At 43.7% G+C, this 25,177-nt stretch overlaps 1 protein-coding gene across 8 annotated transcripts in view; it reads right to left on the bottom strand.

Moving 5' to 3' along the window:
• EFCAB2 (EF-hand calcium binding domain 2) overlaps nt 1-21,254 on the bottom strand; it is a 127,534-nt gene extending 106,280 nt beyond the window's left edge. For 4 of the 8 annotated variants that reach the window (XR_010345120.1, XM_064383677.1, XM_064383681.1 and 1 more), the window contains exon 1: nt 21,159-21,254. Coding sequence is in view for 3 of the 8 variants with exons in the window: in XM_064383677.1 (XP_064239747.1) it covers nt 21,159-21,183 (25 nt within the window). In the remaining 5 variants the exon portion in view is untranslated. Of the gene's footprint in view, nt 1-17,918; nt 20,276-21,158 lie in introns of those variants that run through there. The other 4 variants (XM_064383680.1, XM_064383683.1, XM_064383679.1 and 1 more) reach the window with 2 other exon arrangements.
• Nucleotides 21,255-25,177: the final 3,923 nt, after the last annotated feature.

Raw genomic sequence — 25,177 nt, 5'->3', positions numbered from 1 at the left:
GCATCAAACTCCCAGGCTCCAGCAATCCTCCCGCCTCAGCCACCTGAGTAGCTGGAACTACAGGCACAGATCACCATGCCTGGCTAATTTTTTTAATTTTTGTTTTTATTTGTAGAGACAAGGTCGCTCTGTGTTGACCAGGCTGGTTTTGAACTCCTGGCCTCAAGTGATCCTCCCACCTTGGCCTCTCAAAGTACTGGGATTACATACATGAGTCACTGAGACTGGCCAATGTTTAGGTTGTAAAGTGATAAAAGCTGGGAAGCACTACCATAAAGTCATTAACTCCATGGAAGTCCCTTTGAGAACTGGCTGCTCATTCTCCCATGGCTTACCTATGGCAGGGACTTGGAGAACGTTGGCAATATAAAGCTCCCCACTGCTGCTCACAGCCCCTTACTCCTAACCTGCCATGTTTTTTTCCAGCTTCACGAATGAAGAAAATGTTCAAACATACAGAAAAGTTGAAAACTTAGTATTACAAACAACTCTATACTCACCACCTAGATTAAACTATTGTTAATATTTTGCCATTTTTTGAGTCCTCCTTCTATGTTTGTCTCTGTCTCTAAATCAATTGCAGACATTAGAAGAATTCATCCCCAAATACTTCAGCATGCGTCTCCTAAAAATAAAGGCATTCTCCTGCATAATCCCAATGTTATTACATCTTTAAAAATTAACAAAAATTGGCCGGGCGCAGTGGCTTCACGCCTGTAATCCCAGCACTTTGGGAGGCCGAGGCGGGTGGATCACGAGGTCAAATGATCGAGACCATCCTGGCCAACATGGCAAAACCCCGTCTCTACTAAAAATACAAAAAATTAGCTGGGTGTGGTGGCACATGCCTGTAATCCCAGCTATTCTGGAGGCTGAGGCAGGAGAATCCTTTGAACCCGGCAGGTGGAGGTTGAAGTGAGCGGAGATCACGCCATTGCATTCCAGCCTGAGAGACAGAGCAAGACCCTGTCCTAAAAAAAAAAAAAAAAAACAGACTCTCATCACTTCCAGCTAAATTAATGTAGTCACGTCCTGCCTTTTTGCCTTTAGTCTCCTTTCTCTCATTTCCCATTCCACCCATCAAACCATAATCCACATTTTGCTAGCATGATCTTTCTAAAATGCAAATTTAACAATTTGACCCTCTGGTTTAAAATCCTCCAATGGTTTGCAAGACCTTTCAAATTAACATTCAGACTCCTTAACCAGACACACAAAGTCCTTTACGAACTAGGCTCCTACCTAGCTCAAAAATGTGACCTCTTAACACTTTCCACACAGATGCCCTAGGCAGGAAATCCTGGTAGTTTCCCAGTGATAATGGTTTTTCACAGTGCCTTTGTGACTGACATTCCTGCCTGAAATACTGCTCTCCCCTTTCCTGGTTATCTCCCATTCATCACTCAAGTTTAGGAGTAATTTACCTTCTGAAGGCTGTCCTTCTCTTTTTTGTTACGTACCCTCCTACGTAATCATGCAGCGTACATGCTATCTCTATCATAACAGTCTATCAAACTATATCATAATTAGCAGTTTACTTGTCTCCCTTTCCATACTGTAAACACCTTGAAAATAACTCTGATAGTGCCTGTAACCTACTAAAAGCTCAATAAGGCCGGGCACTGGTGGCTCATGCCTGTAATCCCAGCACTTTAGGAGGCCGTGGTAGGCAGATCACTTGAGGCCAGGAGTTCAAAGCTAGCCTGACCAACATGTTGAAACTCCATCTCCCAAAAATTAATTGGACATGGTTGCACGTGCCTGTAATCCCAGCTACTTAGGAGGCTGAGGCACCAGAATAACTTGAACCCAGGAGGCAGAGGTTGCAGTGAGCTGAGATCTCACCACTGCACTCCAGCCTGGGTGACAGAGTGAGGCTCTGTCTCAAAAAAAAAAAAAAAAAAGAATTAATACCAATCTACCAATCCTTCACAAAATCCTCCCAAAAACTGAAAACACTGCCCAACTCATTCTATAAGGCCAGTATTAACAAGATTTAAAAAAACAAAGACATCAGAAGAAAACTACAAACACATCCATTATAAATATAAATGCAAAATCCTCAACAAAACACTTGCAAAACATCCAGCCACCTTATGGAGGATTATATACCATGATCAAATGGGATCACCCCAAGAATGAAACATATGAAAATCGATCAACATAATATACCACATTGATAGAATGAGGAGGGGGGAAAAAACCACATGATCATCTCAATAGACAAAGGAAAAGTATTTCGCAATACATAACATCTTTTCTTTTTTTTTTTTTTTTCAGAGACAGGGTCTCGCTGTGTTGCCCAGGCTGGAGTGCAGTGGCTATTCACAGTTGTAATCCCACTACTGATCAGCACAGGAGTTTTGACCTGCTCCAATTCCGACCTGCTCCATTTCCGACCTGGGCCAGTTTACCCCTCCTTAGGAAACCTGGTGGTCCCCCACTCCCAGGAGGTTACCATATTGATGCCAAACTCAGTGCAGACACACGATCAGTGCACTACAGCCCAGAACTCCTAGACTCAAGCGAGCCTTGCACCTCAGGCTCCCGAGTACTGGGACTACAGGCACGAACCATCAAGCCCGGCACAGAACATCTTTTCATTATAAAAACACTTAGAGGCTGGGCGCGGTGGCTCACGCCTGTAATCCCAGCACTTTGGGAGGCCGAGGCGGGTGGATCACGAGGTCAAGAGATCGAGACCATCCTGTGGTGAAACCCCGTCTCTACTAAAAATACAAAAAATTAGCTGGGCATGGTGGCGTGTGCCTGTAATCCCAGCTAGTCAGGAGGCTGAGGCAGGAGAATTGCCTGAACCCAGGAGGAGGAGGTTGCGGTGAGCTGAGATTGCGCCATTGCACTCCAGCCTGGGTAACAAGAGCGAAACTCCGTCTCAAAAAAAAAAGAAAACTAGGAATACAGATTTGGTCATAGCACATTATGTACACGTATCAAAATGTCACACTGTGCTCCATAAATATGTACAATTATTATATGCCAATTAAAAAAATACTTAAGAATATTGTTTAAGGCCGGGCACAGTGGCTCACATCTGTAATCCCAGCACTTTGGGAGGCGGAGGCAGGCAGATCACGAGGTCAGAAGTTTCAGACCAGCCTGACCAACATGGTGAAACCCCATCTCTATTAAAAATACAATAATTAGCCGAGCGAGGTGCTGCACACTTGTTTTTTTTTTTTTTTTTCTTTTTTGCAGAAAAGAAAGAACAGTTAGAGAGATGCAGCAGAGGAGGAAGGCAGAAAAGAGATGAGATGGAAGAGGACATGATAGATTTCTCTTTTTTTTTAGAAAGAAAAAAAAGAATCAAGAAGAGGAGGAAAAAGAAAGAGAAAAAGAGAGAGAGAATGTGAGTATTGCTTTCTTGCCCAGGCTAGAATGCAATTTAGTAATGAGTTTTGAAAACCTCTTTTATACCGATAATTATACTTAATGATGTAGTCAGGAAAAAATAAGGGAAGAAAATAACAAACAAACAGCCAACCAATATTTCATTTAAACCTATGATATGCTATGCGATTACTGAGGAGTGATTTACTTCCAATTATGTAGTCACTTATGGAATAGGTGTGAGGTGGTAATGTATGTTTTATGTATATGAAGTGGAGAGTTCTATAAATGTTTATTAAGTTTACTTGTTCCGGGTCTGAGTTCAAGTCCTGAATGTCCTTGTTAATTTTCTGTCTCGTTGATCTATAGAATCGTTAGCTCTTCTTGTTACATTAATCCTTTTGCCATTATGTAATGTCCTTCTTTGCCTCTTTTGATCTTTGTTGCTTTAAAGTCTACTTTATCAGAGGGGAGAATTGCATTTCCTGCTTTTTGTTTATTTATTTTTACTCTCTGTTTGGTTGGTAAATCTTCCTCCTTCTCTTTGTTTTGAGTCTTTGTGTATTGTTGCATGTAAGATGAGTCTGGATGCAGCATACTGATGGGTTTTGGCTTTTTATCCAATTAGAATATATATAAGTTTAATACTGGTATTTGATGCTAGCTGGCTGTTTTGCCCATTAGTTGATGTAAATTTTTCATTGTGTTAATGTTCTTGCTTTTTGATATATTTTTGGAAAGGCTGATATTGGTTGTTCCTTTATATGTATAGTGCTTCTTTCAGAAGCTCTTGTAAAGCAGGCCTGGTGGTGGTGAAGTCTCTAAGTACTTGTTTGTTCGCAAAAGATTTAATTTTTCCTTCGCTCATAAAGCTTAGTTTGGCTGGATAGGAAATTCTGGGTTGAAAGTTCTTTTCTTTAAGGATGTTAAATATTGGTCCCCACTCTTTTCTGGCTTGTAGGGTTTCTGCTGAGAGATCTGCTGTAAGTCTGATAGGCTTCCCCCTATGGGTAACCTGACCTTTCTCTCTGGCTGCCCTTGGTATTTTCTCCTTCATTTCAACCCTAATAAATCTGGCGATTATGTGCCTTGGGGTTGGTCTTCTTGAAGAATATCTTTGTGGTGTTCTCTGTATTACCTGAAGTTGAATATTACCCTGCCTTGCTAGCTTGGGAAAGTTTTCCTGAATGATATCCTGAAGAGTATTTTCCAACTTGGATTCATTCTCTTCGTCACATTCAGGTACACCTATCAAACGTAAATTAGGTCTTTTCACATAGTCCCATATTTCCTGGAGGCTTTGCTCATTCCTTTTTATCCTTTTTTCTCCAATCTTGTCTTCTCGTTTCATTTCACTGAGCTGGTCCTCGACTACTGATATCCTTTCTTCTGCTTTATCAATTCGACTGTTTAAACTTGTGCATACTTCGCGAAGTTCTCGTGTTGTGTTTTTCAGCTCCATCAATTCACTTATGTTCCTCTCTAAATTGTCCATTCTCGTTAGCATTTCATCAAACCTTTTTTCAAGGTTCTTAGTTTCTTTGCATTGGGTTAGAACAAGTTCTTTTAATTCACGGAAGTTTCTTATCATCCACATTTTGAAACCTGCTTCTGTTACTGGAACACACTCGTTCTCCATTAAGCCTTGTTCCGTTACTGATGAGGAATTGCGATCCCCTGGGGAGGCAGAGGCACTCTGATTTTGAGTATTCTCTGCCTTTTTAGGCTGCTTTCTTCCCTTTATTATATATTTATCCCTCTGTCGTCTTTGTAATTACCGACTTTCTAACTAGGTCTCTGAGCGGACGTCCAACTTTTTGATTCCCAGCGCCGAAATCTGAGCAATCCACTGCGCCGGCCAAAACAGCGGTGTTAAGATTGATGGTGCTTTTCTGCCCGGGAATCTCCGGACTCTGCACCAAGAACTGCCGCTCTAAGGCGCCAGCTAAACCACCGCACCGGCCACAAGAGTCGCCCTGGCGACCCGTGGGGCTCCTCCACTGGGAATCTCTTGGTCCGTGAGCAACAAATATTCGTCTGAAAATGTGGCGTACTCTCGTTCTCTGTGCTTTCACTGGGAGCTAGGTGCCCGAGCTGCTAGTGATCAGCCATCTTAGATCTCTCTCCCTGCACACTTGTAATCCCAACTACTTGGGAGGCTGAGGCAAGAGAATCACTTGAACCTGGGAGGTGGAGGTTGCAGTGAGCCGAGACTGCACTGCACCACTGCACCCCAGCCTGGTTGACAGAGCAAGACTCCGTCTCAAAATATATATATATATAGTTTAAAAGAAAACTAGGAATAGAAGGGAGCTACTTCACCATGATAAAAGGCATTTATGAAAAACACAACTAACACCATACTTAATGAATGGCAAAAGGTATTCTGCACGCCCTTAGAATAAGCATGTTTTAGAAAGGAAATGTCTATTTTATGTTAACTCGCACACATGTTAAAAGGAGTTTCTACTGTATTTCAGTAAGGCTACTTTGGCCTAAATATATAGCATAGATGCCAAAAGCATGCAGTTTTGGGAAATGCTAGAGAAACAACCAATGTACAAAATATCCTTTAAAAACATATAATTCACAGGCTAGGCGCGGTGGCTCATGTCTGTAATCCCAGCACTTTGTGAGGCGAAGGCGGGCGGATCACCTGAGGTCAGGAGTTCGAGACCAGCCTGACTAACATGGAGAAACCCTGTCTCTACTAAAAACTACAAAAAATTAGCCAGACGTGGTGGCACATGCCTGTAATCCCAGCTACTTTGGGGGCTGAGGCAGAATCGCTTGAACCTGGGAGGTGGAGGTGAGCCAAGATCCAGCATTGCACTCCAGCCTGGTTAACAAGAGAGAAATTTTGTCCCACTAAATAAATAAATAAATAAATAAATCACTAACATATAATTCACTGGGTGTGGGGTGCATGCCTGTAGTCCCTGCTACTCAGGATGCTGAGGTGAGAAGCTCACTTGAGCCCAGGAGTTTGAGACTGGGCAACATACTATCTTTAAAAACAACAACAACAAAAAGGTATATGTGTAAGTTTTGAATGAGAGGACTTTGAATCAGGATTTGTTACTGACACACGGTGTCAGTAGACTTTTACTGTTCTTTTCGTTTTGTAGAACACAAATTCCTAAAGCGTTTCCTGTATACTTACCTAGAATTATTCTGAAAAATATTTAAGAGTAAGAACTATAACAATTTCGTCATGTAAAAAAAAAAAATCAATCCAAAGCTGGGCACCATGGCACATACCTATAGACCTAGCTGCTCCATAGGCTAAGGAAGGAGGATCACTTGAGCCCAGAAGTTTGAGATCAGCCTGGGCCACAGAGTGAGACATCATCTCAGGAGGAAAAAAAAAAAAAAATCAACCCAAGAAGGCAAATACTCTATGAATAAAATATTGTTGGATATAGTCTAATTCTCAGAACTCCAAGCCACCAATAGTGACACATGCCTATAGTTCCAGCTACTCAGGAAGCTAATAGCTTGGGCCCAGGAGTTCAAGTCTAGCATGACAAAATAGGGAGACCCTCTCTCTAAAAACAAAACAGACTGGGCATGGTGGCTCACATCTGTAATCCCAAAACTTTGGGAGGCTGAGGGAGAGGACTGCTTGAGGCCAAGAGTTCGAGACCAGCCTGGGAAACATAGTGAGATCCTGTCTCTACAAAACAGTTAAAATTGTAAAATTTAAATTTAGCTGGGCATGGTGGCTCATGCCTGTAGTCCCAGCCAGTTGGGAGGCTGAGGTGGGAGGATCACTTGAGCCCAGGAGGTCAAGGCTGCAGTGAGCCATGGTTCCACCACGGCACCCTAGTCTACTCGACACAGCAAAACCCTGTCTCAAAAAAACCCTCCAAATCCTGTCAGTCAATCTTCCCCAATAGGAAAACATAATGTCCCATTGTTGATAAGATGATTACAATAGAGATAACAAAAGAGGCCAGAAAGTATGTTTATTTTGCTGGTTAAGAGCACTGACCTGGAGCCAGCCACCACTGGCTTTTCCACGTACTAACTGCGAGACCTTGGGCAAGTTACTTAACCTCTCTGTGCCCACATCTCCCCATTTGTCCCCTATTAGTCCCAGCTACTCGGGAGGCTGAGGCAGGAAGAGGGCTTGAGTCTGGGAAGTCAAAGCTGAAGTGAGCCAAGATAACACCACTGTACTTCAGCCTGGGCAACAGAGCAAGGATGTGTTGGAGAAAAAGAAAAGACACTAAAGAAAAACGAGGAAAAGTTCAAATTCTTGCTCCTTAACTTCCCTAAAATGAAAGAGAGTAAGAGAATGCAAGTTGGGGACAGGTTCAAGATTTTTTAATAAGACACAATGAAGGAGTTTGGATTTTATCTTCAGGACAATAGATATCAACTGAAGATGTTTAGGGAGTATCTGGCTGGATGTATAATCAATGAGGGTAACTTAACTGGAAGGAAGCAAGGCTGGAGGCAGACAGACAGTGAAGCAATTCACACAGTGAGAGGGGAGGAGGCGGGAAGATCACAAGGTCAAGAGATCGAGACCATCCTGGACAACATGGTAAAACCGCATCTCTGCTAAACATACAAAAATCAGCCTAAAAATACAAAAATTAGCTGGGCATGGTGGTGTGCACCTATAGTCCCAGCTACTCAGGAGGCTGAGGCAGGAGAATTGCTTGAACCTGGGAGGCGGAGGTTGCAGTGAGACGAGCCAGCCTGGCGCCTGGCGCCAAAGACAGACTCTGTCTCAAAAAAAAAAAAGAACATTTACAACAGAACATTTTTAAACACTTTAAATATCTAATAGTTAGGGAAACCTTAAATAAATTATAGTCCATAAGTATTAATGTTAGGTTAAGTTGGTGCAAAAGTAATTACGGATTTTCCAATTACTTTTTTTTTCCTTTTTTTTTTTTTTTGAGACAGAGTCTTACTCTGTTGCCCAGGCAAGAGTACAGTGGCACAATCTCAGCTCACTGCAACCAACCTCCACCTCCTGAGTACAAACGATCCTCCTGCCTCAGCCTCCCGAGTAGCTGGGATTACAGGCATGCGCCACCACGCCTGGCTAATTTTTGTATTTTTAGTAGAGATGGGGTTTCACCATGATGGCCAGGCTGCTCTCGAACTCCTGACCTTAAGTGGTCTGCCCACCTCAGCCTCCCAAAATGCTGGAATTACAGGCAGGTGCCACCACACCTGGCCCAAGTATTGTTAATGGCAAAAACCACAATTACTCTTGCACCAACCTAATATAACAAATGCAACTCTTTTATATGTTTTTAAGAAATACTTGTGACATGAAAAAATGTGTCTAATATAGTAAGTGAAAAAAGCTGGACATAAAACCATATTCAATATAATCTCAAGTTTGTAAAACAAAATACAAATCTGCCTACAAAAAGCCAGGAGGGAAATACATTAAAATGGCAAAATTCACTTTAAATTTTAGATTGAGGTTTCTTAAGAGCATGCTCATCCTGTGGTAACGTGCTAGAAATGCAAACCTTCAGACCCCATTCCAGATCACTGAGGCTGAAACCCAACAATCTACATTGTAACAAGCTTTCCAGATGCGTTTCTTCTTTTTTTTTTTTTTTCCTAAGAGATTAGCGTCTTACTCTGTTGCCCGGGCTGGAGTGAAGTGGTGGGATCATGGCTCACTGCAGGCTCGAACTCCTGGGCTCAAGCAGTCCTTAACCTCAGCTTCTGAATAGCTGGGACTACAGGTGCGTGCCACCATGCCTGGGTTGCAGATGATTCTGATGCACTCTAACGTTTGAGAACCACTGCTCTCCATAAGGGGATCATGAGTGGATTTTATTTGCTTCCTTATGTAAATTTCCACTGGACTTCTCTGTGTGAAGCATGGAGGATTAGAGCATTCATTTTGAAGTCAGACAGACTTGAATGTGAGTGCACGCTTCATGACCACTCGGTAGTAATGTGACTTTGGTGAGGAGAACTCTATCATCTGATGATTAAATCTCAGTCTTTTAGTGGACCTGTGTCAATGGGCTGTGACCTTCACAAGTGTTTTTCGGCTTTTTCCCATGCCTTGAGATAAGACCAGACTAGAGAGCACTGATGGTGGCCTTTTTATGTAGAATGCACTAGCATATTCAAAAGGGTTGCTTTCTCCTCCCCCTGCTAAGCCAAACTTGCTTGGCTCTTCACCAGAATAACGGTGGGGTTCCTAGAAGTGAAGCCTGAGGAAGTGTGAGGGACCTCCTAAGACTGCAGGCCTCCAGGAGTTTCTGACTCTCATCATAGTCCACATGCAACCTGCAGCAATTTGTCAAAATTAACAAATATTTCTTTCTTTTTTTTTTTTTTTTGTGACAAAGTCTCTGTCACCAGGCTGCAGTGCCGTGGTGCAATCTTGGCTCACTGCAACCTCCACCTCCCAGGTTCAAGTGATTCTCCTGCCTTAGCCTCCTTAGTAGCTGGGATTACAGGCACATGCCACCACACCCAGCTATTTTTTTTTGTATTTTTAGTAGAGACGAGGTTTCACCATGTTGGCCAGAATGGTCTTGATCTCTTGACTTCATGATCCTCCCGCCTTGGCCTCCCAAAGTGCTGGGATTACAGGTGTAAGCCACCGTACCTGGCCAAAATTAACAAATATTTCTTCCAGTTTCTGGCTCCAGGAACAACCAGAGTGGTGAATTCCAAGTGCTGACCTTTGGAGCTGAAACCGCAAGTCAATTTACCTACCTAAGCATCCGTTTCCTCATGTGTGGAAAGCGGGTATCAGAGGCACCTACCACAGACATTTACTGTAAGGATTAAATGACATAATACATGTAAAACATTTAGCCCAGTGCCTACTTCAAAGTACATGCTCTATAAACGTTAACTATTGGGGGGTTTCACCCCAACATTGTTAGGTACTTCCTTCATGAAATTCCCCCTACTTGGCTTTTGTGACACTATTCTCATTGTCCCACGATTCTGTAATTCTGCTTTCAATCTTATTTACAAGTTATTTTTCTCTGTTCAACTACTGGGTTTTACTCACGGTTCTGATCCTAGTCACTTCTTTCAGTCAACATATTTTTTGGGGGGTGGGGATGGAGTCTTGCTGTGTTGCCCAGGTTAGAGTAAAGTGGCACAATCTCAGCTCACTGCAACCTCTGCCCCCCAGGTTCAAGCCATTCTCCTGCTTCAGCCTCCTGAGTAGCTGAGATTACAGGCACTCACCACCACACCTGGCTAATTTTTGTAATTTTAGTAGAGACAGGCTTTTGCCATGTTGGTCGGGCTGGTCTCAAACTCCTGACCTCAGGTGATCCACCTGCCTCGGCCTCCCAAAGTGCTAGGATTATAGGCACGAGCCACCATGCCCAGCCTCAGTCAACATTATTTTTCTTTCTATACATTTGCTCTGGACATTCTCAACCATTCCCAAGACTACAACCACTTATAGAGGGATACATTCAAGCCAACCCAACACAGATCATTCTCATTTTTTTTTTTTTTTAAAGACGAGGTTTCACCATGTTGGTCAGGCTGGTCTTGAACTCCCGACCTCAGGTGATCCACCTGCCTTGGTTTCCCAGACTGCTGGAATTACAGGCATGAGCCACCACGCCTGGCCTCATTTTTTTTTTTTTTTTGAGATGGAGTCTCACTCTGTCACCCAGGCTGGAGTGCAGTGGCACGATCTTGGTTTACTGCAACTTCCGCCTCCAGTGTTCAAGCGATTCTCCTGTCTTAGCCTCCCAAGAAGCTGGGATTAAAGGCGCATGCTACCACGCCTGGCTAACTTTTTGTATTTTAGTAGAGACGGGTTTCACAGTGTTGCCCAGGCTGGTCTTGAACGCCTGACCTCAGGCAATCCACTTGCCTCAGCCTCCCAAAGTGCTGGGATTACAGGAGTCAGCCACCGCGCTGGCCCTCATTCTCCATTCAGTAGATACTTAAGTAGCAAGCACATAGTGCTACCTATTTTATGTCTCAACATGGATGTCTCACAGGTACCTCAACTCAACATGTAGAAGACTAGAACTATTATTTACATAGCTCTGTGATTCCTCTTTATTGTTACCCAACCAGAAACCTGAGTCATTCATGTCCCTGACCTGACTCAACATTCATATCCATCCTATTACAAAAATCTATCAGTTTCCTCTAGCCTATGTCCTTGTTTCATTCCTGACTTCTATTACTTTAGTTCAGGGTCTCCTCTTTATGGACAAACCTGGAGTCCCAGTGTCAGGCCGGTAGCCTCACCCAAAAGGTTCTCTGATGCCCACCCCCCTTCCTTTTCCCTGCCTTCCCGCTGCTGTGTGCTCCACCCAGGAACTCTCCAAGTCAACCATGCCCCAGCTAATGCAATCCTAGCCAGCTCTTGCACCGGAGGACTCACCCAGCCACCCAATAGCCAACGACGGCCTGCCCCGTTCCCTTCCCGTCCTCTTAGGGCCAATCAGAGTGCCTTGCTGTTGCTCAACCCCTATGCCATAAAAACCCCACACTCCGGGAAGTCGGCGCGACTTCTCCGGCCATTTGTGTCGGACCGCAGAACCTCGCCCAGGAGCCGATTAAATTTCTTTATTTCAATAACTGGCCTCAGTTGCCTCATTCGAACCTCGGTTGCTTCATTCAAACCTTACACCCAGTATAGTGGTCCATCTAATCCACTGAACACACTTGCTCAAGTGATTTTTCTAAATAACAAATACAACCGACTCTTGTTAAAAAATCTTTTTTTTTGAAACAGAGTCTTGCTCTGTCACCCAGGCTGGAGTTCAATGGCATGATCTCAGCTCACTGCAACTTCCACCTTCTGGGTTCAAGTGATTCTCCTGCCTCAGCCTCCCATCCTGTCAAAAAACTTTTAATCACCCACCAATGCTTTAAGAATAAAATAAATATCCATCTCCTAACCTGTCCTAAATTTCAGCCATATTGAATTTTCACGATTTGAAGTATGTCATTTCTTCTCTTCCTGAAATATCCTTCCCCTACTTGTTTTCTGGGCTATTACACCTTGGAACTGGGAGACATGGCTCATGCCCATAATCCCAACACTTTGGGAGGCCAAGGCAGCCGGATCATTTGAAGTAAAGAGTTCAAGACCAGCCTGGCCAACATGGTGAAACCCATCTCTACTGAAAATACAAAAACTGGGCCGCCACAGTGGCTCACGCCTGTAATCCTACCACTTTGGGGGACTGAGGCCAGCGAGATCATTTCAGGTCAGGAGTTCAAGATCAGCCTGGCCAACATGGTGAAACCCCCATCTCTACAAAAAAATGAGCCAAGCATGGTGGCAAACACCTGTAATCCCAGCTACACGGAGACATGTGAGTTGCTTGAACATGGGAGGCAGAGGTTACAGTGAGCCAAGATTGAGCCATTGCACTCCAGCCTGGGCGACAAGAGCAAGACTAAGTCTCAAAAAAAAAAAGATAATCTTGAGTTACCTCCTTCAGAAAGTCAACTTTTACTCAACATCCAGCAAATACTGAGCTATGTGCCATGCTCTGGGTATATAAGAGCAGATAACAGCATGAGCATGACCCCTATCCTCTTAGAAGTTAAGCGTCTAGAAGGAGAAGCAGACATCAAACACATCCACAGGTAATTAAAAAATATAGTGTGAAAGAGAAAAAAAACAAATAGCTGTGAGAGGGAGTAAAAGGAGGCTATAATTTAAAAAGGGTGTGTGTGAACAGGTGACTCTCCTCGGGCACCCAATCATTGTGTATGTGCAACTATCACAGCATTTATCACATTATTGCATCATTATCTCTTTATCTGCCTATCTTCCTCATTAGATGGAAATTCTTCAAACTGAAGGTCAGAGAAATTGACATTAACAAGCAAAATCTTAAAAAGAGAAAAAAAAGGCAAAGTCCAAATTCTAGCCTAGGTTTTTAAGCTCCCAATTTCACTGGTGCATTTAAAAAAATAAATTATGAGCCAGATTCGGTGGCTTAAGCCTGTAATCCCAGCACTTTGGGAGGCCAAGGTGGGAAGATTGCCTGAGGCCAGGAGTTTGAGACCAGCCTGGGCAACAAAGCAAGATCTTACCTCTACAGAAAATAAAAATGCTAGCTGGACACAGTGGCACGCCCTGTAGTCCCAGCTACTTTGGAAGCCAAAGTGGGAAGATCACTTGAGCCCAGAAAGTAGAGAGTGCAATGGGCTATATTGAGCCACTGCACCCCAGCCAGGGTGACAGAGTGAGATCTCATCTTTTTTTTTTTTTTTTTTTTTTTTTTGAGATGGAGTTTCGCTCTTGTTGCCAAGGCTGCAGCACAATGGCGCCATCTTGACTCATGGTAACCTCCACCTCCCGGATTCAAGCGATTCTCCTGCCTCAGCCTCCTGAGTAGCTGGGATGACAGGCATGCACCACCACACCCAGCTAATTTTGTATTTTTAGTAAAGATGGAGTTTCTCCATGTTGGTCAGGCTGATCTTGAACTCCCGACCTCAGGTGACCTGCCTGCCTCAGCCTCCCAAAGTGCTGGGATTACAGGCGTGAGCCAATACGCCTAGAACTCATCTCTTAAAAAATAAAAAAAGTAAAATAAAATTACGTTTTTACACTCTTAATATCTATAAAATCCATACGAGGGGTTTACAAAGTGTCGTCAAGTACAGGATCTGGTAAACACATTTTCACAAGTGGGTAAGAATCTTTTGTTTTTTTGAGTCTGTCACCCAGGCTGGAGTGCAGTGTTGCGATCTCAGCTCACTGCAACCTCTGTTTCCGAGGTTCAAGCGATTCCCCTGCCTCAGCCACCCGAGTAGCTGGGATTACAGGCACCTCCCAGCACATCCAGCTAATTTTTGTATTTTTAGTAGAGACGGGGTTTTGCCATGTTGACCAGGATGGTCTCAATCTCTTGACCTTGTGATCCCCACCCCTCAGTCTCCCAAAGTGCTGGGATTACAGCTGTAAGCCACCATGACTGGTCGAGAATAATTTTTAATTAGCATACTTAAGTGGGTTTTAAAGTTTTGTACAACTGACATTAAAATGAGATTTTAAAAATAAGTGCCCCTAAAAGTCTAATCACCCCGCTGTCATCTCCTGGGCACCCCGCATAGTCCTTATCCGTTTACACATATAATTTCTATAAATTTGGCTGCAACCCAACAAGCCGACATGCAGTAGTTTATTTTGTATGCCCCATTTGTCGGACATGAAAGTTTTATCTATATTTTCAAATTGATAGATAACTTTACATTGATCATTTTTGTGCTTATAGCTTTTTTATTCTTTTCAGAACATATTTCTAAGGATAAATATCCAGAAGTATATTTAAAGCCCAAAGCATGTGGACATCACTTCTTCTTTTTTTTTTTTTAATCACTTCTTTATCATTATTTATTTTTAGCTAAGACGAGGTCTCACTGTGTTGCCCAGGCTGGTCTCAAACTCCTGGTGTCAAGCAGTCCTCCTCCTACCTTAGCCTCCCAAAGTGCTGAGATTACAGATGTGAGCCGCCTCGCCCAGGCATCATCATTTATTCTTTAACACAAATTTCCAAATTGCCTTCAAAAAACAATGAACGAATTTTTTTTTTCAGTCTGAATGTACTCAACACTTTCTATTTGATTTATTAAAATGTGGCAAAATAGGCCGGGCATGGTGGCTCAAACCTGTAATCCCAGCACTTTGGGAGGCCAAGGCAGGTGGATCAGGCGGTCAGGAGTTCGTGACCAGTCTGGCCAATATGGTGAAACCCCGTCTCCATTAAAAATAAAAATAATTCAGGTATAACTTTAAGACTGGGTGTGGAAAATAAAATAAAATTAAAATTAAAATAGCCGGGCGTGGTGGCAGGCTCCTGTATAATCCCAACTACTCGGGAGGCTGAGGCAGGAGAATCACTTGAACCTGGGAGACGGAGGTTGCAGTGAGCTTAGATCATGCCACTGCACTTCAGCCCAGGCCACAGAGCGACACTCCATCTCAAAAACAAACAAACAAAAAAAGTGGTAAAATATACATAATGTAAAATTGACTGTATTAACCACTTTTCACCATGTAGTTCAATAGTGTTAAGTACATTCACACTGTTGTGCAACCAATCTCTAGATCTTCTTCCATCTTGCAAAACTGGAACTCTGTACTCCTTAAATGACTTCCCATTTTCCCCTCCCGTAGCCCCAGCCACCACCAATCTACTTTCTGTCTCTATGCATTGGACTTCTCTAGGTACCTCGTGTAAGTGGAATCATACAGTACTTGTCTTTTTGACCGGCTTATTTCACTTAGCATAACATCTTCAAGGTTCATTCAAGTGGTAGCATTGTCAGAATTTCCTCCCTTTGAAGGCTGAATAATATTTCATTGCTTGTAAATACCACATTTCGTTTGTTCATTCATCTGCTGACGGTCACCTGGGTTGCTTCCACCTTTTACCTATTGTAAATAATGTTGCTATCAACAAGGTTGTGTAAATATCTCTTCCAGACCTTGCTTTCAATTATTCTGGATATATACCCATAAGTGGAATTGCTGGGTCAAATGGTAATTCTATTTTTAATTTTCGAGGAACCGCCATACCACTTTCCATAATAGCTGCACCATTTCTCATTGCCACCAACAGCCCAGGAGGGTTCCAATTTCTCCACATCCTCACCAACACTTATTATTTGGGGGACTTTTGGTGATAATAGCTTTCTTAACCGGCGTGAAGTAATATCTCGTTGTCCATTTGATCTTTAAAATTATGAATATTCTTAAGACATTTTTGTAAACTTTATAAATCAGTGCAAAGACAAATTTCAGTCCAGTTTTTCTTCAAATATTTATTAATTCTGAATTAGAGGAAACAAATTAGGTTTCAAAAAGCTAGTTTTCTTCTTAGGTTAGTCTTACCTAGATGTTTATATTGGTTTAAAACAGGAAGAAAACGTATTAAACTACCCCAGAAATATGCATGAATGCATTATATATGATCTCAATTGATAAGACTTAAAGTTTTCGTAACTATTATTTTTTGTGTGTTTTGTTTGAGATGGAGTCTCGCTCTGTCACCCAGGCTGGAATGCAGCGGTGCGATCTCAGCTCACTACAACCTCCACCTCCCAGGTTCAAGCGATTCTCCTGCCTTAGCCTCCCAAGTAGCTGGGATTACAGGCGCCTGCTATCATGCCCATCTACTTTTTTTATTTTTAGTAGAGATGGGGATTCACCATGTTGGTCAGGCTGTTCTCAAACTCCTAACCTCAGATGATCTGCCCGCCTCGGCCTCCCAAGGTGTTGGGATGACAGGCAGGAGCCACCTCGCCTGGCCAACTCTTATGTTTTATGTTAAACAGATACTACTAATTACTAATTTGTTAGATATGTACCAAACACTTTCCTTTCCATTGATTCAGCCCTTTATTTATTTATTTTTTTAATTTATTTTTTTTTTGAGATGGAGTCTCCCTCTGTTGCCCAGGCTGGAGTGCAGTGGTGCGATCTCGGCTCACTGCAATCTCTGCCTCCCTGGTTCAAGTGATTCCCATCTCAGCCTCCCGAGTAGCTGGGACTACAGGCATGCACCACCACACCTGGCTAATTTGTTCTCTATTTTTAGTAGAGACGGGGTTTCACCATGTTGGCCGGGATGGTCTTGATCTCCTGACCTTGTGATCCACCCGCCTCGGCCTCCCAAAGACCTGGGATTATAGGCATGAGCCACCGCACCTGGCCAATTTTTTTTTTTTAAGACAGAGTCTTGCTCTGTCGCCCAGACTGGAGTGCAGCCGTGCCATCTCAGCTCACTGCAACCTTCGCCTCCCAGGTTCAAGCAATTCTCCTGCCTCAACCTCCTGAGTAGCTGGGATTGCAGGCATGCACCAGCACACTCAGTTAATTTTTTGTATTTTTAGTAGAGACGGGGTTTCACCATGTTGGGCAGGCTGGTTTCGAATTCCTGACCTCGAGTGATCCACCTGCCTCAGCCTCCCAATGTGCTGGGATTACAGGTGTGAGCCACTGTCCCTGGCCTCAGCATTCCTTTGATGCCAGGCACTGTGGTAGGTGCTGGGGATGTAAAAATGAATAAGAAAACATTATCCCCATTACAACATTTTGAAATAGGTATCATTATCCCCACTTTACATCTGAAGAACCTGAAGCTCCTTAGGTTCAGCATCTCTGCTAAGATCAGATCATTAGAGCTTGGGGAAGATGGGATTCAAATCCAGGTGTTACTTCAAAGCTCAGCCTTTGTAGTATCCCACAGACTAAACTCTACTCTATCAACAGTTACTATCAGACCCAGCACGGTGGCTCATGCCTGTAATCCCAGCACTTTGGGAGGCCGAGCAGGCAGATCTTGAGCTCAAGAGTTCGAGACCAGCCTAGCCAACACTGTGAAACCCTATCTCTACATATTAAAAAAAAATTAGTTGGGCATAGTGGCTTGCGTCTGTAGCCCCAGCTACTTGGGAAGCTGAGGAGGGAGGCGATCGCTTGAGCCCAGGAGGTCGGGGCTGCAGTGACCCATGACTGCACCATCCTGGGCAACACAGGAAGACGCTGTCTAAAAAAAAAAAATTATTTAAGAGAACGTTTTTTATAAAGTAATATACACCTGTGATTTGTTTTTTACCTTATATTTCCAAATGTTGGGTTTTCCAAAGAGTAGAACAATGAAGGAAATCAAGAACAAAACCACGAACCTCGTGAAACCTCTTCCATCTAGGAGTCGACAACTGAATTAGAGGCACTTTGTCAAGCAACGTTATCAAAGCATGCAAAGTAACAAAGAATATTTCAATACAAACAAAAATAGTAAATCATAGAGTGAGCTTGTAATATCTACAGCTTACTGAAAAGTTAACATAGTTTTCAAAGCTCACTGGCTGCCAAAAGTTAGAATTTGATACCTAAGCACTTTGCTTCTTAAATGTGAATCTAATTACAAACAGATCCTTGCAAGCCTATATAAAATTCTCTAAGAGACAGAAACAATAAGATTTAAGGAGCCAAAGAATCAACAATTGCATTGATTCTTTGTTTAAACTGACAAAACAGAAGGAATAGAAAGAACAAAACAAAAAATGTTCTGGCTGAGGAAACTTTGGAGATAATAAAACTTCAAAAATAATTTTTCTTACCCATTTCAAACGTTCTTCTTTCAGTTAAAAAAGTGATTTTAGGCCGGGCACAGTAGTGACTCATGCCTGTAATCCCAGCACTTTGGTTAAAACATAAGCTGTCTTTGATTAATTCAAATGTTCTGAATTCAACAAATATTTATTGATTACCTACCATGTGCCAAGCACTCTGCACAATACTCAGTATTAACAGATCAGAAATGGTCCCTGACCTTTTGGAACTTACAGGGTAATGAACATATCCTTCAAATTATCCTTTCTTTTGTGTGATTCCATGGTCATCAAATGACTTCTGAAATATAAATTCACACTACCCAAAGCTTAGTACCCATAAAACAATATATTACATTACCAAAATCAGCCTTCAGGTCAATGTATATACCACTATTTAAACTAATAAATCATTCAGGTTTGCACATCAGTCTCTTATGAGTTTAGCTGAGTGAATCCTAAAAACTTAATCAATTCAGATTAATTGGTTAGATGTAATTTATGAAAATTCAAAATATAGTAGCTGAAAATCAAATATAGTAATGGACTATTTCCATAAAAACTCTTATCACCAAAGTGAGTCTCTACTTATTTTATACTCTGACAAAATGCCTTTATTTCATCATACCCTTCAAACTGCAATTAGTTAATTCATAAAACTGTTAACCATAAATGAGATATGCCATATGAGTGCTTCCCGAACTTTAATGTACATACAAATCACCTACAGATACGTTAAAATGAAGACTCTGATTCACTAGGTCGGGGGTGGCCAGTGATGTCCAGGCTGCTGTCCACAAACTACAAAGATACACACCTAACACAGTGGTTGGCACGGAGTCTACGCAGCCCAGTTAACTATTCCCTCCCATTTGTATATATCTCATCTCCCTTACTGATCTCACCTTTCTTGGGAGCAAAGGCAATGTCTTTTTCATTTTGGTATCTTTCAAAGTTCTAAGTAGAATGCCTTATCTACATGATGGCATTAAATATATGGATTCTGAATGAATGGCAGCCAGCTTTTAATAGTCATTACTTCTTCTATGAGTTATCGACAGAATTGTTTCTCTGAATTTTTCTTAAATAGAAAAATGTTCAAAAGTTGAAAAATCAGGAAAGCTCTCAATCTATTTTTTAAAAAGGATAAATATTGTATTAGTACCATATTCGTGTTTTTGTCTCATGCTGACCTAACCAAGTCTTTTTTAAGAAAACAAGTATCTGGCTACTTGGCCCCAAAAGACAAAAAAAAAGAAAGAAAACAAATATCCATAATTACCTTTCTAGTTTCTCTCTTAATGGTTTTCCTTTTTTTTTAATAAAGAACAAAAATAATTTATTCATTTTTCTGGGGAAGTCTTAAAAGTAACCTTTTCTTTGTATGTAAGGGCATCTTCATAAAGGTAATACCTATAAAATAATCCTGGCTTCTCAGATTAATATTATACAAAATCACAGGATTCTTGTTATCAATAGGTAGACGTTGGCACAGTTTCACGTTTCGCCGCCTATTTTCTGTGATCACCGTAACAAGTGACTAAATATCCCAGGGTTCGTTTATTCGTTGTTAACCTGACCACACTAGGTTCCATGCTGAGAAAAATGGCATGAGAGGGTGTTTTGAGCACTCGAGAAGGAAAACAAAGGAGAAATATATTTTCACTTCATAGTTGTTATACTGTTTCACGGGTTTTTGGATATTGTTTTGTCTTGGTGACTTTGCCAACTACCAAACACAGTTATTTTTGAGTACCTACGGTCATGGTAACCAAGGATTGGGTTTTGATCATATCATAAATCATACCGCGAATTGAAAACAACATGAACGGTCTGGCCAATAAACGTCATCCCTTTTTGGCGTCTCGGCGCAGGCAACACACTGATGCCTCTTGATCTGGCGACCTTACGCCTCGGAGCGCACAGCGCCTCTGCAGGCGGCCACCGCGCGGGGCCGGGTGGTCCCCGGGGACCGCGGGAGAGGCCACCCGCCCCCGCCGTACAGTGGTTCCAAGGTCTCCGCCTGGTTTCGGGTTTTCGTCTTTATTAAGATTGCCGTTTGGGGGTATGTCTTTGTTTTCTAAGACTCCAGGCCGGCTGCTCGGCGCCGGCCGGCCGCAGGACAGGCATCTCCGAGGCAGGAGAAACTCGGAGGCAGCGGCTGTGACCTCCAGACCGTCCTCCCGCGTCCTTATTAAGAAGGCAAAATGGTGGCGGCGAACGCCATCAGGCTGCGCCAGGGCGGGGTTTCGGCGCCAACAGGATCCCGCCAGATTCCGGCGGCCAGAACGCGTCCCCACCCGGCCGCCCCCGGGGCCCACGGCCCGGACGGCTACGGGCGAGGCGCCTGCGGCACCGAGAGCCCCCGAGGGTGCGGAGGCGGCTGCAGCTTCCCCGCGGCACTGAACAACGACGCCATTATCAGCAGCCCCAGGCGGCGCCTTCGCTGCAGCCCGCGCCGGAGCCCAGGCCCGGCCTCCGAGGGAGGGGAAGAAGGACGCGGCGGGAGGAGGGAGGAGGAGGGAAGAGGAAGGAGGGAGGAGGGGAGAGAGGCGGGGCGGAGCGGCGGAGACGGGGACAGCGCGGCTGCCCCTGCTGGGTGGGTCCCTCCTCAGGCCACCGGGTCCCTGCGGGTGGGGACTCCAGATAGACGAGGGCCCACCCCCACCCGGCGCTTTGCCCAGCAGCCCGGGGTCGCGGCGGGCGGCGAGGGCAGCGGCTCCCCGGTGCCCCTGCCTTACCTTCCCTGTCCTTCTCGTCCGCCATCTTGCTACGGAGCCGGTCGCCTGGGAGATGCCTAACGACAACCTCGGCCTCAGGGTCCCGGCCCGCTCAGCGCCCCGGCCCGCTCAGCGCCCCGCGGCCAGGCTGGCCGGGAGGAGGGGCCGCCCCGAACTCCGGGGGAGGAAGACCCTGGGGCGGGGCGGACCGGGGCGGGGAGGAGGCTCCGAGCGCGCGCCCGGTCCCGGCTTGCCGCCACGACCCTCACGCAGCGGGAAGACCAGAGGCGCCGTCTGCCACCGGGAGCCGCGCGCCGCACCACGCGGCCTCCAGCCTTGTCCCTGCGGACCCGAGGCCTAGCAGTGTTCCTGAGTCACACGGCCCCCAGCCCCTCCTTTCCCTTATTTCTCATCCTTTTGGGGACCGCACGCGCGCGCACACACACCCCTCTCCCCCTCCTGTCATGTTTGTGCGACGTGGCTCGGCTCGGCTTTTGTTGTTAACTGCAGATTTTGAAAAGCAGCCAGAGAGCTAGGTGAAGAGCTGGGCTCCCACGGGGGTGGCAGAACCAGCCCGCGGCCCAGCCTCCCGGTTTTCCCCGGCCAGTCCTCACCGCCCTCTCCCGGAGAAAGCCACAGCGCAGCCTAGGACGGCCGAAGCTAAAACGGAAAAACTGGGCCGGGCAAGAGGAAACCAGAGCCATTCGACTGTTATTACTACAGGAGAGAAATAGCTGTAGAAAAACATGCGCAAAATAGGCGCAAACATTGCGTCGTCAAGGCTGAGATTTCTAATCCAAAATAGAAGGTTCTCATAGCAACAAAAACGTGCCCGTGTTATGCTCAGTATTACATGCGGTAAAATGTTCTTAGTTGAAATTGGACAGGACCGCTGGTTAAACTTAGAATGGAAGAAGTTTTAAATCCTGCTTTCCGGAAACTGCAGCTATAGCATGAGGTTAAATTTTTGTCTTATTTTCAGGATAAGTTTACTATACTGGAATGTTTTCCTTTTATAAAGAGCTTTGAATAAAATACCGAATGATGTGGTTCAAATGAATACCTATTTTCAAAACTAATCTTAAATGGTATTTCAGTGCATATGTTACGTAAAAGCAATTTATAAACTATTAACTGTACATTTAAAGAGGCCTTCAAAATACAAGGTATTCGTATTTAATGACTTAGCAGTTTGAATGCTTTTATTCTGGTTCTATAATCTCTCAAGAAATCCTAAAACTGACTATATTTTTCTTTATTGAAATAACGCATTTTTTCTGTAGAAGATGCCCATTTGATGCTGTGATCGGCACCAAATTGAAATTGAATTGAATAACTTGAACAGAATATGAATTCAATATTGAAACAATATGAACAACATTACAAAATGGCTCATGTTAGACATTGAATATAAAGAACTGAATCATTACAAAATGGCTCATGTTAGAAGATATTTAAAACGAATACAATCTTGTACAATAAATTTTTAACACACCAAAAATAACGAAAAGCCATTAGCATTCATTTATCTAAATATCATAGTCGATATGATATAAATATTTGTGTTTAAAGACTCCCTCTCTACATATGGAAATGAAGGGCTTTGAAATAAGTGTAGGAAACCCTGGGGTTGGTCTCAGGCTTACTATTCACTATGCTTTTTCCTGTGCTATTCACAGTTTCCTTTTTCTGGAATGCCTTTCCCTGCTCTTTCTCCTGCCAACATTCACCCTCGCACAGACACACATTGTCCCCTCCTGGTTGTCCTGCAGGATGACCTTTTGTTTTTGTTTGTCTTTTGTTTTTCGAGACAGGGTCTCGCTCTGTCACCCAGAATGGAGTGCAGTGGTGTGATCTCTACTCACTGCAATTTCCGCCTCCTGGTCTCAAGTGACCCTCCCAGCTCAGCCTCCCAAGTAGCTGGGACGGGAGGTGCTCACCACCATGCCTGACTAGTTTTTGTTTTGTTTTGTTTTGTTTTGTTTTGAGACAGGGTTTCACCATGTTGGTCAGACTGGTCTCGAACTCCCGACCTCAGGTGATCTGCCCGCCTTGGCCTCCCAAAGTGCTGGGGTTACAGGCGTGAGCCACCACACCCAGCCTAGTTTTTGTATTTTTTGTAGGTAGGGTTTCTCCCTGTTGCCCAGGCTGGTCTCAAACTCCTAAGCTGAAGCGATCTGCTGCCTGCCTCTGCCTCCCAAAGTTCTAGGATTAGGTGTGAGCCACCGTGCCTGGCCAGGATGACCTTCTTGAAGTCACCCACTCCTTGAAGCTTTCTTTCCCTCTCAACCTCTTCCTCTGTGGCCTCACACTCATAGAGCCTCCCAAATTTATTTGCAATGACTTCGTTCACTTGTTTCCACCTACCAAATGGTAACCTCTTGAGGACAGAAACAGCTTTATTCATTCATATGTCCCCAGTGTCTAGTGCAATTTTTCTGTTTGCAATAATACATGTCTTAAAAATTAAGATAGGAGTTAGTCTTCTCAGTGACTTTTTTTTTAAAGACCTAGATTTAGCACTTACTGTGTGTAAGACAGATTTTCCTTTTATGTTATATTTTTGTATCAGTAAAAGTATTGGGCCAGGCAAGGTGGCTTACACATAATCTCAGCACTTTGGGAGGCTGAAGCGGGTGGATGATCTGAGGTCAGGAATTCAGGACCAGCTTGGCCAACATGATAAAACCCCATCTCAACTAAAAATACACAAAGTAGCCAGGTGTGGTGTCTCACACATGTAATCCCAGCTACTCAGAAGGCTGAGGCAGAGGAATTGTTTGAACCCGGGAGCCAGAGGTTGCAGTGAACCGAGATCCACCATTGCACGCCAGTCCAGACGACAGAGCAAGACTCCATCTCAAAAAAAAAAAAAAGTCGGATGTCAAGTGGAGAAAATGAAAAAAAAAAAAAAACTACTGGTGCCAGGCGCGGTGGCTTACCCCTGTAATCCCAGCACTTTGGGAGGCCAAGGCAATGGATTGCCTGAGGTCGGGAGTTCGAGACCAGCCTGGCCAATATGGAGAAACCCTGTCTCTAATAAAAAAATTACAGAATTAGCCAGGCATGGTGACAGATGCCTGTCATCCCAGCTACTCAGGAGGCTGAGACAAGAGAATCGCTTGAACCCAGGAGGCGGAGGTTGCGGTGAGCCGAGACTGCACCATTGCACTCCAGTCTGGGCAACAAGAGCGAAACTCCATCTCAAAAAAAAAAAAGTACTGGTAGTTCATGTTAATAAAATGGAATCCTTTTTTTTTTTTTCTTCCCAGCAAATATATTCTATCATAATAAAATGGAATTCTTATATAAATATGTATAAATTAAAAACTATTATTTTAAGACTTGAACAGATTTCTCTGCAAACCCCCTTATATTTTTATATTTTTTAAACTAACGGTATTCAGCAAAGCTTTTATTATTTAATTTATTCAAAACGACATTAATCTTTATTTCTCTGAACTCCTACAACACATTTAAAACAATACTGTTTCTCTAGGTGTGGGTGAGTAAAAAAACATTTAATGTATGTTAATTAACTCCCCCATCCCTCCACCTCACTAAGGTTTGAAGATAGGAGCTTACACCTTTATAAACCACCACCCCCTTTTTTTTTTTGAAATGGAGTCTCACTCTGTTGCCCAGACGAGTGCAGTGGCGTGATCTTGGCTCACCACAAGCTCTGCCTCTGGGTTCAAGCAATTCTCCTACTTCAGTCTCCCTAGTAGCTGGGACTATAGGCGGGCACCACCATGCCCGGCTAATTTTTGTATTTTTAGTAGAAATGGGGTTTCATTATGTTGGTCAGGCTGGTCTTGAACTCCTGACCTCGTGATCTGCCCACCTCTGCCTCCCAAAGTGCTGGGATTACAGGCGTGAGACACCATACTCAGCCTATAAACTCCTTTTATATACCCACAATGCCTAGCCTAATTGGGTCACATATTAGGTGCTTTATACATACTTTTCAGCTGCCTAATTAGCTGATTAGACATAAAAGCATATAATTCTGGAAAAGCTTACACAAGGTGAAAATGGTT

The sequence above is a fragment of the Aotus nancymaae genome, unplaced genomic scaffold (assembly GCF_030222135.1).
Source record: "Aotus nancymaae isolate 86718 unplaced genomic scaffold, 86718_ANA_hifiasm-v0.15.2.pri h1tg000032l_0, whole genome shotgun sequence".
NCBI lineage: Eukaryota > Metazoa > Chordata > Mammalia > Primates > Aotidae > Aotus > Aotus nancymaae.
The sequence above is the reverse complement of the archived record's forward strand: the minus strand, read 5'-3'. Positions and strand labels throughout refer to the sequence as shown.